The sequence below is a fragment of the Suncus etruscus genome, chromosome 5, assembly GCF_024139225.1.
Source record: "Suncus etruscus isolate mSunEtr1 chromosome 5, mSunEtr1.pri.cur, whole genome shotgun sequence".
In the NCBI taxonomy this organism is placed as follows: domain Eukaryota; kingdom Metazoa; phylum Chordata; class Mammalia; order Eulipotyphla; family Soricidae; genus Suncus; species Suncus etruscus.
In genome coordinates, this window is record NC_064852.1 from 140,659,641 (window position 1) to 140,674,054 (window position 14,414).

The 14,414-nt window shown below is 31.8% G+C and overlaps 1 protein-coding gene across 1 annotated transcript in view; it reads left to right on the forward strand.

Moving 5' to 3' along the window:
• Positions 1-14,414, forward strand: part of CSMD3 (CUB and Sushi multiple domains 3) — a 1,236,222-nt gene that overhangs the window by 927,847 nt on the left and 293,961 nt on the right. Inside the window, exons 30-31 of the mRNA XM_049773958.1 lie at positions 910-1,097; positions 5,579-5,773. Coding sequence (XP_049629915.1) covers positions 910-1,097; positions 5,579-5,773 — 383 coding nt within the window. The remainder of the gene's footprint in view (positions 1-909; positions 1,098-5,578; positions 5,774-14,414) is intronic.

The window sequence follows — 14,414 nt, forward strand, 5'->3', positions numbered from 1 at the left end:
ACTGTCCATCGATTTTTTAGAAAAAAATCATTACTGCTACTTTTCTAAAATTGTCTATAAAAGGCATTTTGTTCTATTTTTATTTTAAAGAAGTTATATATCAACATTTTGAAGAATTTCAGCCAACTTAGAGTTTCTAAAATTACTTTCCAATCTATTTTTATATAAATTATCTTTCAAAGGTAATGTTATAGTGTTCTCTCAAAAATAAGATAGAATTGTCATGAAATTTTTCATGGTTGAGTTTTGAGGGTATAGTGTCCAAGAATAATCTCTTCAGTAGTATTAACTTCTTTCTATAGTTGTCCCCAGTTTTTTTTCTGCCCATTCTGTCAGTTACTTTTTTCTTTCCTTCCCTTCTTCTTTATTCTTTTTTTTCCCTCTTAGGTACAGTGGTTTTTCTTACTATAACTGAAAGGGTATTATGGACATCACTTTACCTCTTTTAGTACCCATTATATTATCTATCATTATATAATGGTTTCTTCCTTTTCTGAAAAAAAAATTTAGATAATATTGTGCTCTACACATAACTAATATAGCCCAACTAACATTTGGGCATAGAAAGAAGCCAATATTAAACTCACATCTTTGACTCCTAAATCTTTATCTTAGATCAGCTTAGCTCCTGGAGCTAATGGAGCTTATATGATAAGTATTATATTCTCAAAGACAGAATGTAAAATTAATTGATTAAAAAATAACAAATGGTCAGCCTCTTATGCAATATTTTAATATTATACTGTTCATGGGCATTTTATATTATCATAATATAATAGTATGTTATTTTATAGATTTTTAATAAATTTTAATGAATTTATTGATCATAGCACTATTTTATGTAATAACCTCAGTGATATTTACTTGTTCATGTCCTTTTCTCTTCCTTTTTTTAAATTTACATTTCAGTTTCAGCATAGAACCAAACTATGACTTTCTCTATATATATGATGGACCAGATAGTAATAGCCCATTAATTGGAAGTTTTCAAGACAGCAAGTTACCAGAGAGAATAGAAAGCAGCTCAAATACCATGCATTTGGCTTTTCGGAGTGATGGATCTGTCAGTTACACTGGGTTTCATTTAGAATATAAAGGTAAATATGAACACTTGCTTTTGTGTCATGCTTTAAATTTTGAAAATTTTATTCGGGAGAAAAATTCTGTTGCCCTTTTTCAGTGATTAACTATATATACATTTCTTTCCATTCTTGTTTATTCTTTATTTTGGTAGTCTCCATTTTTTTTTAACCTCCACTAATGCACCTGAAACTACTTTACCCTGGCCCCATCCTCTTTTGTTTTTTTTTTTTTTCTTCTCAATTGTGTAGAAAAATAAAAATGTGAGGTTAAAATAAAAAGTAAATCATGCCCCAAGGTTCTATGAGAAAGGCTGGAGTTCCTATATAGAAAATACATATAAAAGTTTTATAAAAGTTGTGTGTGGCAGGTTTATTTATTTATTTTTATGGATATGTGCAGAAAATGGAAAATTAGAAAGGAATTACTCCTGAACTAAAAAAAAAAAAAAACAGGGTGACCATACTCATGAACCATCCTGTCATAAGACAAACTACAGGCTCTAGACATACTAATAGTCCACTCTAGGGTCTTTATGTTCCCAGGAAAAGTTCTCATCAATCGCAGTTGTTGCAGTCAGACTTCTGTAATTAGGGATCTTGGTTTTTACACAGATTCTATATTGAAGCTCTGGTGTCATGGAGAATCCTCTGATTTCCTCTCACCATTAAATGGCAAGGCAGGGAAACCTGCCCTAAAAGCAAGTTGTTGCTGTTTTCTTGTTGTCAGGGTATCATATAAGCCCACCCTTCTGCAAAGGCAGCATTAGTCCTTCCCAGGTGGAAGTATGATTCCTGGCTAGTGCAGAAAACCATGCAGGTTCCTAGCATGAAATTCAAGGTTCAGGGTGAGACGCCTAACTTGAGCACTGTTGCAAGAGTTGATGGTGTGCAGTTATCTATTCCAATGATATCTGTGGACATAAACATTAGATCATATTAGCAGGCATAATCAGATGGAAAATGGATAGATTATTTTGTCAAGACATTACCATAATAAACTGTATTTGTAGTCTAACATGATATAGAATTGTAATGTGAAACCAGGGTAACCAATTTATATTTCCAATAGCCACTGTGAACAAAAAATTTAAAAGGTTATTATAAATATATTAAAGTTAAGACACTAAAACATTCTTATAGTGAAAACTGTAGTGAGAGTCCATGGTTTCCAAACACATTCTGCACTGTTTTCTGAGGATAAAAGCATTAGAATAATGGGGCTGGAGTGGTGCAGCGGTAAGGCGTTTGCCTTGCACACGTCTGACCAAAACACCGGTCTCATGTGGTCCCACAAGCCAGGAGCAATTTTTGAGCACATAGCCAGGAGTAACTCCTGGTCATCACAGGGTGTGGCCCTCCCCCCAAAAAAAGCATTAGAACATTGTTATAGTCCTCTGTAATGAGCAGGTAATTGCACAACTGCTCAATGTAAACAGCTGCACTCATTGCTGTAGGTCTCTTTCAAGTATAAAGGAGAATATAGGCTTTTCCGTTTCTCCCCTTTCACTCCTGTTGTTTCCTTCTCCTTGTTGTACTCCAGAGCCTACTGCGTTTGAGACATCTGCCTCTTCACAAAGACCACTGTGTTTCTTCAAGCAGTTATTCAAAATATCACATATGAGTTATATCATTCTGTATTTATCCTTCTTCTGCCTTATCAGTTTCTACATTAGCTAAACATTCTGAAGCTTTATTTATATATTTTACTGGATTAGTTTCCAGGTACATACAGTGGCTGTATTTTTTAATGCATTAAATTTACTTCATTTAAAAATGCCTTTCCTGATCTTAATCTGTTTTTTTATTCTTTTTTGATACCTAATGTCAGTGTTTTCTACCTTGTGTTAAATAATATTTTTATCTCTATAAATACATGCAGTTATCAGAGAAACAGCTTATTTGAAAATGAAAATAATGGAATTATGGACAGTATCCAAGGAGATAGCTTGTACTTTATGGGCTTTCCCTAATCCTCCTCACATGCTAACCTATATAATTTCTAAAGGACTACTCTCCTGAGGTCCACATCCTTTACAAGTGATACAATTTTGGATCCAACTGTTAAATATGTTGAAGAAGATTACATAAATTAAGGTCATCATTAAACAAAGACAAATATGAATATAGAGCAAAGAAATGAACAACTTTTCTATAAACTAGAAACTGTTTTCTTTGAACTTGTAACTGTACATAATAAAACCAATATATACATACATACAGCTCTAGAGATATTATTTTTGTATTCTGTAGTATATTTATGTACAGCTTTGTGCTGAATTTATAATATTCCTCAAATTTAACCTAAATAAGTAATCCTTCAATTTATCTCTTCATCTCCTAAAACAATTACTCTCCTATTTGTTTATCAGGCAAATTGCTAGTTAGGCAAATAAAATTAGTCACACCAAACAACATTGTCAACTTTTCAGTGTTCACTATTTTCCAAAAAAAAAAAAAAAACAACCTAAAAATCACATTTTCATCTTCTTTCTAGAACTTAATAAAAATAGTTTGTTTTTTAAAATGTTTATATATAATTACTCTGACTACAGAAAATAAATACTAGCATTATTTATTCATAAAAGTTTGGTCACTCAGCACCTGAGCAATATGTTAGCATAATCATATGAAGACAAAAATATAAAAATGTTGTAAAGAAAAATTTCATATTTGTCAATCTTATTTCTCTTTTATAGAAAATTAGGATGGTTATTGGTTCACTGAAAAGTCACTGAAACTTCTAAGAAAAAAATTAAAGAAGAGAAAGGAAACCTTCAAAAGATAAATATTAGGTGGTTAGTCATGTCAAAATGATTAATCCTTCAAATAGAAATTTCTATCCTTTTACTGTCAAAAGACTCAATTTAATGAAGGCCAGTGATAATGCTAGGCTAGAATTATGTCTAAAAGTTGCATTGTGCTTTCTTATTTGTATTAAGAAATATTCATGTGATGTTTTCTTTACTTTTTTTTTCTTGTAGAACACTTATTTATTTATTCATGAAACACACATAGATCGGCGGGAAATAAATAGACTTACCCCTGAAATATCGAAGTCAAATTGATTATTTTTTATTTTCACTGTTTCTTAAAAGTGCTGTACATAACATGTACATGGAAAAATATTATAGATTGGAAGAAATTTTATAGTAATGTTTATAGATTGTGTGTGTACATTTGTTCAAGCACCCTCATGATTAGGAGATGATTAATTTATCTAGCTTTAGATTGATGCTCAGGAATCAGTTTTTCTAATTGCACACTCTAGGATAAGATTTCTTTAACGTGGCTCATCTCCCTTTTACCATCCCATCAAATTGTCTCTCAATGCCCTATTCCACTATCATAGTTTTCAAGAAGAGTCCAGAATATGTCCTCATAAAAAACATATCAGTAATAAGTTATTATCTAATATAATAACTTCTTAAATTACTAAAAGCCTCTGAAAAAAACCTTTTTATTCACTATTATCCCCAATTATTATGAGCTGTTAAGTATTTATCAGGGGAAAATAAATTAATGCAGAGAAGAAAACTAAAAATTACCAATATTTTTCATTTTTCTAAGAATTTATTGAAGTATATAAATATTTGTGTTAGTTTTTTTAACTGAAATTTTTCATGGCTAATAAAAAACAAGTTTGACTTTCTTTCAAATATTGAAATGTTCTGTGCTCAGTAAAGCTTATAGAAAAAGAAGAATTAAGTTATATCTCAGTTAGATGGGAATGGGTATAATCATTTTGGGAAAGATGCTCAAGGAAAGAAATAGTAAATAAGTCCAGCTTCTTTTACAAATTATTGACTCAAAGACATACACAAGAATTATTACTCATGGTGGCACTAGAAGTAAGGTGCCTGCCTTGCCAGTGCTAGCCTAGGACGGACCTGGTTCTATCCCCTGGCATCCCATATGGTCCCCCAAGCCAGGAGCGACTTTTGAGTGCATAGCCAGGAGTAACCCCTGTGCGTTACCGGGTGTGGCCCCAAAAAACCAAAAAAAAAAAAGAATTATAACTCAAAAGATTTTTTTTCAGGCCACACCCATTTGATGCTCAGGGGTTACTCCTGGCTAAGCGCTCAGAAATTGCTCCTGGCTTGGGGGGACCATATGGGATGCTGGGGGGATAGAACCGCGGTCCTTCCTTGGCTAGCGCTTGCAAGGCAGACACCTTACCACTAGCACCACCTCGCTGGCCCCAACTCAAAAGAATTTTTAATTGCTTCAAAGTCTTATTATAAGAGGTTATTTGCATATGTTATTAATTTAATGAAATAGTTTATTCTCCAATAAAAACTTTTCTTCTCTTACTAAGAAATATTAATTATAAAAAGATGAAGCAAGGTTAATGGATTTATATTTTGAACCCTCAAATAGAGAGAATGGTATGCTTTGTTCCCCTTCTGATTAGTGGAAGAAATAAGGAAATCTTAATGTTTAACAGAAAAGAGAAGTTTAAGGCAACTAATCTTACATACATCAAAAATATTTTACAGCAAAACTGCGAGAGTCCTGCTTTGATCCAGGAAATATAATGAATGGCACCAGACTTGGAATGGATTATAAATTAGGATCAACGGTTACCTATTATTGTGATGCTGGTTATGTTCTTCAGGGTTATTCAACACTCACCTGTATCATGGGAGATGATGGAAGACCTGGATGGAATAGAGTCCTGCCAAGTTGTCATGGTTAGAAAAATATTTTGCTACATTTTAATATTATAAATAATTAAGCAATATTTATTTCATGTCTTTATGTTTTTAATTTTTTTGTTTGATTTTGGGCTACAACCGATGACACTCAAGGGTTACTAGTGGCTATGCGCTCAGAAATGACTTCTGGCTTGGGGAACCATATGGGATGCCCCGGAATTGAACTGCGGTCTGCCATACCACTTGTGCCACCACTCCAGCCCCAATGTTTTTTTATTTTTAATTGAAATTTATTTAAAGATGTAAATGGAGAAAAAGAGAGAAGTCCATGTTCCAGAAGGAACACAGGCTGTTTCAAAGTGGAATAAGCCATCAACGAAACAGAAACAAGAGAGCAAGAAAATTATTCAAGGTCTATAACAGTGATTCTATTTTTATTTATTTATTTTTAAATAAGGTTTTTATTATTGAAAATAAATAATTTTATTTACATGATTACAAACATGTTTGTAGTTGGGTTTCAGTATAAAAATAATACCCTCCTTCACCAGTGTAACCTTTCTACCACCAATACCCTCCATCTCTCTCCTCTTCCACCCTCTGCCTGTATTCGAGACATTCTACTTCTCTCATTTATTACCATTGTCATAACAGTTGTTGGTGTAGTTATTTATCTAATTAAACTCACCACTCTTTGTAGTAGGCTTCATATGGTGAGCCAATCCTTCTAACCCTAAACTTCATTGTTTCTGGGTGTTATTACAGATAATTTCTTTTAATTTTCTTAAATCCCACAGTTGAATGACACTATTCTGTCTCTATTTCTCTCTCTCTGACTTATTTCACCCAGCATTATAGTTTCCATGTCTATCCATATATAGGAGAATTTCATGACTTCATCTCTCCTGACTGCTGCATAATATTCATTGTGTATATGTAACAGAGTTTCTTTAGCCATTCATCTGTTGAAGGGCATCTGGGTTGTTTCAAGATTCTGTCTATTGTAAATAGTGCTGTAATAAATATAGATATGCAGAAGGCTTTTTTCTGTTATGTTTTTGTATTCCTAGGGTATATCCCTAGGAGTATTATAGCTGGATCATAGGGGAGCTCAATTTCCAGTTTTTTGAGGAATTTCCTATTGTTTTCCATAAAGGTTGACAACACTTCTTAAGATCTCATCTATATATGTATGTAGGTAATATAGATATTGAAATAAATAATTCAAAAATGAATTAATTATGAAAACAATTTTTCAACAATATTTATCTCTAGGTATATAGCATGTATATATATATATATATATATATATATATATATATATATATATGTATGCCAGGAAAAAACCTCACCCAAAGTCAAGGATATTTCCAATTCTATTCGGATGTATGTACCAGATGTACAGTACTATCTGAAAATATTAGGCACTAAGAAAATAAGAGTAAAGATTACATATACTGAAATTGATATTTTATGAGAGAGACATGATTGTAATATTTTAAATATTGTCAAGTTTAATAACTAATCTTTATCTAAAATAATGGTCCACAAAAAAAATTTACTTTTCTGAAAAAATTTCTTAAAAGTCAACAAGAAAATGAAAATCTCTTTGTGAACTTTCAGCAGTGAAAAGATCAGTCGCAGATAGAGAAAGACAACCTAATTAGTTTCTGTAACATAATTTCACATATTAATGATGCTGAATTGCTATATTTAGAGCAGAAAATCAGTATCTGGGTTTAAGTTTAATGAAGGATCTGGCTTTACTTTGTACATTTTTTCTCGTAAATGTTATTTTACTACTGTTATTTTCATATGTATAACACTAATAATAATGGTTCTGATGATATCTTAAACAAGGGAAGAACACTGGTAGAAAAAAAGTCTTAGGAAAATTATATTCAAGGGAACAGTTGAAATATTTTTAATAATGAAGGTGTTATTAAAAAATTTGTTAAGTAGAGGCATCAACTTGTTTTTGATATATAGATCTTGCTGAAAAGGTCCAGCCAAACAAAATGAGCAAAACCTTCTATCAATTTTAAAGAAATTATCCAGTTTGCCCAAGGCAAATAGTAGCAGGAGTGCCCAATTTACTGTGAAGTAATTTTGATAATGATAGATCAGAAATTCATGAATACATATCTATGGATAGACATCTGGAACATTACCAAAGAAATAACTAAATGGCAACTTATGAATCTGGCAATCTAAAATTATTTTGGGCTTTCTAAAAACATATAATGGTGTTAAAAAGTTAAATACATAGAATGGTTTAAACATTTTAATAAAAATGATACATTCTCAAAGACATTTTATTTTTTTTCATAACATATATTTCAATAGAAGATGCTGGAAGTTTTGTTTTAAATATTTGGGACTGGGTTGGAGAGAACAGTCAGTAAGGTTCTGGCTTCATAAGAAACTGACTTCAGTTTGATCCATGATATCGCATGTGGATCCTGAACTTAGAGTCAAAAGTAAGACATGTAGCTTGAAAATAAAAGAACACACAAACACACAGTATTATGGACAATGGTGACAGGAAGTGGACATGTAGTTGGGGGATTTGATACTGGAATGCTTTATGCAGTAAACCCTACCATTGTCATTATGTAAATCACCATACCTAAAATAATCTATACATGCATTGAAAAATAATTTTGAAAAGTCTGGAATAGATACTCTAATAAAACATTTATTTCACCAGAATAAAATAATATTGAATGCTCAAGTATTAATTTGTATATATTTACTAAACAGAGATATGTAAAGAAAATATTTCAGTAAAAAGAAACAATGATACCACTTTTTAACAATATCAAGGTTTTCCTAGTAAAATAATTTTAATACATATTATAATACATATTTTATACATTAAATACATAATCTATTATAATGTACTATAAATCATATAAAATGTAATATAATGTAACATAATAATAAATATAACAAATATATAAGCTTATAAAGACATAAAGAAATTATATCCTCTAGGGAAAATTTTGCGAACTACAGGTCGCCACTTGTGAGGCATAAAATCTATTATCTGCTTGTGACCGGCATTTTTATAATTAATCAAAACAAATGAAAACAAATAAGACAGAAACATTATAATTCAAAGAACATAGTACTATAATTTGTTTTTACTTAACTTTCAACATGTAGACAAATAAATATACATATATCACATAGATTTTCATACAAATATGTACATATTATATATGTTATCTTTAATATAATGTACAGTACTTTTTGCTTTGATTTGTTTTAGTGAAAATCCAGGTTGGACTTAAATCAATTCTTTCTTAGGATAACTGCCCAGGGATCCCTCCTAGTGTGTTTCTAGGAACCATATAGATTTGTACATGGGGACTGAACCACATACAGCTGTGTTATTTTATCATAAAATATATGACAATTAAAGTGTATTTTGGAAGGAACTTTTAAAAGGAAAAAATAACTGATCTTTTTATTAAAGAAAAAAATTTATAAATTTTGAAATAAATTTTGATATTCAATTGCTTTATAATATATATTCACCTATTACATGTTTATGTACGCATGTTTAAATTATGTAACCATTTATCAGAGTTAGGCTATCTTTTCTTCTCTCTAAAATGGTACTTATTGAAATTCTTTACTTTAAAAAGTTTTGGAAGAAATAAGAAAATCTAGGTGTCTACTAAGTAGTCTAAAAATTAGAAGTGATGCAAATCTAGCTTATGGTCACAAAATTATGTACATTTAGAGAGGTATTTTTCAAATTAACTCTAAGTAGTTATTAATAAGACATGGTCTTTTTTGAAAAAAGTGCCAACATCCTGACATGAAATAACAAAAAGTCATGGCTGAGCAAGCTCAACAGAAATTCATTTTTTTAAGTGATAGGTATTTATAACTGGCATAAATAATGGAATAGAAGGATTTTAGTTGCATCTTTAAGGTGGGAGTATAAAAATCTACTATGGATTTACTAAAAATAGATATCATTAAAATAAGATGTTCACAGGTCAATTTCAGCATAGTACGAGACATAAACAAGTAAATATTTTAGCTGAAAATAATTCATGGTAATAAAACTACTGAAGTTATGTATTTTATGTTTTATATAGCTTTATCTAATTCTAATTTGAAGAGGAATTCAAACCTGATATAATTTATTTTTGATTGAAGGCAAGCAGAGTCTTGATTTTTAAATCTTTATAAAGTATGAATAATTGTCAACTCAAGTTACTCTAAAGATTCAATATATAAACAGAATTTACACTGAATAACTAGGATAACTCCTAGTAATTACTAGCATATTAACATGTTATTGTCAACAAAAGATTCTTATTAGGAAACATTATTCATACTTAGTTCTGTGCTTTATATTTTAGCTAACTAATCTAACTCTACTATTTAATGGAAATAGATTTGATCCACTCTTATTTTATAGATAAGTGTACCTTCTGAAAATAACACAATCGTTGACTTATTTAGTTTTTATTAGAAAATTTTTATTCTCATCAATATTGGTATTAGTAAGCTCTTTTCTTTTTCTTTTACTCTGTGCAGATAATTGAACCAAAGGCTTCCAAAACCAATTCAAGGGCTTTGTTGTTGAACTGAGTGATATCTTCTATCCTGAATATAATTAAACATCATAAAATAATGCCAAGCTATAAGTGAAGATAAATGGTTTTTCAATTAAAGCTTTGTGAAAATTGTAATTTTATCAATAGAATTAGAAAAAAATAATATATGTTTATGTCAATACAAGATTAAAATTCTCCTACAGTAGATGAAAAATATTTGAGAACTGGACATATTTAAACACTTTTTTTTTTTTTTTTTTTTTTTTGGTTTTTGGTTTTTGGTCATACCCGGCAGTGCTCAGGGGTTACTCCTGTACTCCTGGCATCATGCTTAGAAATTTCTCCTGGCAGGCTCGGGGGTGATACCGTCCTTCTGTATGTAAGGCAAACACCCTACCTCATGCTATCTCTCCGGCCCCTTAAACAATTTTTTTTAAGAGAAAAGTTTGAGGTCAGAGAATTAGAAAAAGGTGAAAGCACTTTCTCTTCATGTAATTGACCCTAGTTCTGTCTTCAGCACTAGATATGGTTCCCCAAGCAATGCAGGAGTGACTATGCATAGGGATAAACTCTGAGTACCACAAAGTGTGGTAAACATTCCCCATATTTGAAGAAATAGTTTGATATTTTATATGAACATAATCAATATAAATATACATATATTTATCTTTACATACAATACTGTTGGATAACTTAATTAGCATTTCAAACATTAGATACTTTAGCACTCACAGAATAAATATGTAATAAATTTTAATCTTAATTTTTAAATGTTTATTAAATTTGTTTTAAACACTGTGGTTTACAGGGTTGTTCACAATAGAGTTATTACTGGCATTAATGTCTCACCAAACTGGTCATCAGTTTTCATCCTTTCCAAAGCCTAGTCCCAGTTAGGTATGAATAAGTTACTTAATATTGTTTGATATAACTATAAGGTAACAGACTTATAATAAAAAATTGAATTAAAGAAAATTTGGAAAAATTGTCACATCTCTCAATGAGATCTTATGCAGTTGTCTGATGATGTATTGAGCTGTGGAGCATTCATTTGTTGATTTTATTTGGTAACATTATGTGGCATCTATGGTAACTTCACATCTACTTTAGTTTATTCCTACTAAGAAATAAGTATTAAAATTACAGAGGTTTCATGTGTCCACATTAGTAGCTCACAAATTGAGAAACTGCAGAGCTGGGTTGATTAGTTCATATAGTTCATATGGTGGCTGCATGGTTTGTAGGGACTCTTGAAAGGTCCTCAGTGTTTTCTGCTGCAAGGTTTGTATATCCATGAATTTTTCCACTAGTTGGGCCTCCCATTCAAGAGGTAGATGAGTTTATGAAATTGTTTAGTTGTGCAGACATCGGGGAAGACTCTGATATTGAAGTCTTAAATGTCTGATGTCTAAAGACTTGACCAACTGAAATCTCTTGGTGCACATGGATGATTTTCCTTCATAGGGATTATCCATTGCTCCAGAGTACATGGAATTATCTGAACTTTAGAATTAATACTTTTTTCAAAGCCAGTTTTAGAAGTTGCAGAGACAGTGCAAGAGATGGGCTATTTTTGTTTGTTTCCGTCTTTGCTTTTTAATATAGAGCAAGTAGGTTTTTGTCTTGCAGGCGATCAACCCAGTTTTGATCCCCAGCATCATATGGTCTTCAGAGCCTTCTGGGAGTAATTTCTGAATGCAGAGTCAGAAAGAACCCCTAGAACCACCAAATATGGCATAAAAGCAAAACAAGCCAAGATTAGTATCTAAGCACTGCAGTAGTTATAAAAGTTTGGTATCCCTAAGAATATTCATAAGAATAAATTATGGATAAATTTATTCAAAAGGATAAATTCATAAGGATATAATAAGGTTTGCTATTCATACAGATAAATTCATTAATATTTAAGCACTGCATAGTTACAAATGTTTGTTATTCATAAGGATAGATTATTTTTATATTTTAAGACAAGTTTTATATTTTAACTAAACAAAATAAGCTTCTAATCTGAAGAAAAAAAAAAGACTGAAGAGGGTCATCTGTCCTGACCTTCTATGTTCCTATTTTCTTCTTTTGCCTTTTTTTTGGGGGGGGGGAGGCCACACCTGGTGACTCTTAGGGGCTACTCCTGACTATGAGCTGAGAAATCACTCCTGGCTTGGGGGACCATATGGACTCCAGAGAATGGAACCTCAGTATGTCCTGCAACCGCTCTGGCAATATGTTCCTATTTTACATTGACTTCTCTTTTTTCATTTCTTTGTGTGTTTTGTTTTTGTGGGTCACAACCGGCTGTGCTCAGGGATTACTATTGGCTCTGTGTTCAGAAATCGCTCCTAGTAGGCACGGGAGATCATATGGGATGCCGGGATTTGAACCACCACCGTCCATCCTGGATAGGCTGCTTGCAAGGCAAACACCCTCCCGCTGTGCTATGTCTCTGGTCCTTATGTTCCTATTTTAAACTGAATACTCAATACTATCTATTTTATTTTATTTTATTTTATTTTATTTTATGTTCTTTCCTTCCTTCCTTCCTTCCTTCCTTCCTTCCTTCCTTCCTTCCTTCCTTCCTTCCTTCCTTCCTTCCTTCCTTCCTTCCTTCCTTCCTTCCTTCCTTCCTTCCTTCCTTCCTTCCTTCCTTCCTTCTTTCTTTCTTTCTTTTTTTTTTTTTTTTGCGTTTTTGGGCCACACCATTTGACGCTCAGTGGTTACTCCTGGCTATGCACTCAAAAATCGCCCCTGGCTTGGGGGAACCATATGGAATGCCCAGGGATGGAACCAAGGTTCGTCCTAGGCTAGTGCTTGCAAGGCAAGACACCTTACCTCTAGCGCCACCTCTCCCGCCCCAATACTATTTATTTTTAATTGTTCTGGTCAACCCGGAACCTTCTCACTGACATGGCTCTGCACAACATATGAGATAGATTCTCAATGGACACACTTTTGACTATCAGTTATTTTGCTGGTATAAAATATAAAAAACTGTCACTTTTCTCACCAATTTCTTCAGTATGCCAGGGTGATATTATTTTTTGGTTTAGTCATGTCCTTTCTCCAGTGAATTTATTTGTGTCTCTATGTTTAATTCTATCAGTATTTTAGAATGAGGGGCTGGTTGCTGCTGATTTGTTTACATTTATTTAGTTAGCTCTAGATTGTATCCTACTTAGGTATATGCAGAGAACTTTGGTAGAAATTTCTCTAGAGTACTTCATTGGTAAAACAGATTCTAAATGCCAAAGTACACAACTATTTACTTTCTTTATAATATTACTTGTAAGTGGATACTATAGCTTAACCATATTCAAAATTTTTCAAAGTAACCATATATTGCTTTTTTCTCATAAAGTTGGAAACACTTCAGATCTTTAAGTATTGGTTCTTTATAACTCTTTAGCATGAACACTCTAATGTAGATGAACAGACTCAATGTACTTTTAACCTGAAGTGAACCATAAGATTGAACCAGAGTTTGTCCATTTTAGAAGATTGATTTTAATCATGGTTGGGATTAAGTGTACATTTTAAATCTGAAGAAAATGTTTTTAAGAGCTTATGTCAGACACTGGGAGATTTTATTTGTCAGAAGTAGATACAAAATGATAGCATCCAGTGGTAAGTCTTTCTTAGTAATGAGAAACCCTGCAGTTTATCTCATGAGGATGTCACATTTATTAAATGGTAGCAGGGCAGAATATCTGTACCTGCAATTCACTTTATGATAAAAAATGGTTTGGAAATAATTTCTTCTCTCTTTTTTTGTATTTTGAAAAGTATATATTTAAACTGTTACTTTAGTTATCTAGAGTCATACAGGATTAAAGTAGAAACTATCTATCATTCTTATCCATAATCGGATTCCTTATTAAGTAAAGGTAATAAAACACAATATGACAGGTTCCATACTTTTCACTTTTTATTCTTTCCTTGATTTATTTTGCCTAAAGGGATCACATTAATGGATATAATCAATTCTACTCTGATCTCATACACTAGTAGACTCCTCTTAGTTTCTCTTCTATCTAGCTTCAGTTTCTTTTGACTTTCCATTCTATCTCTTTCGAAGTCTTTAAAGCATGTTTTAGGTTTTATAA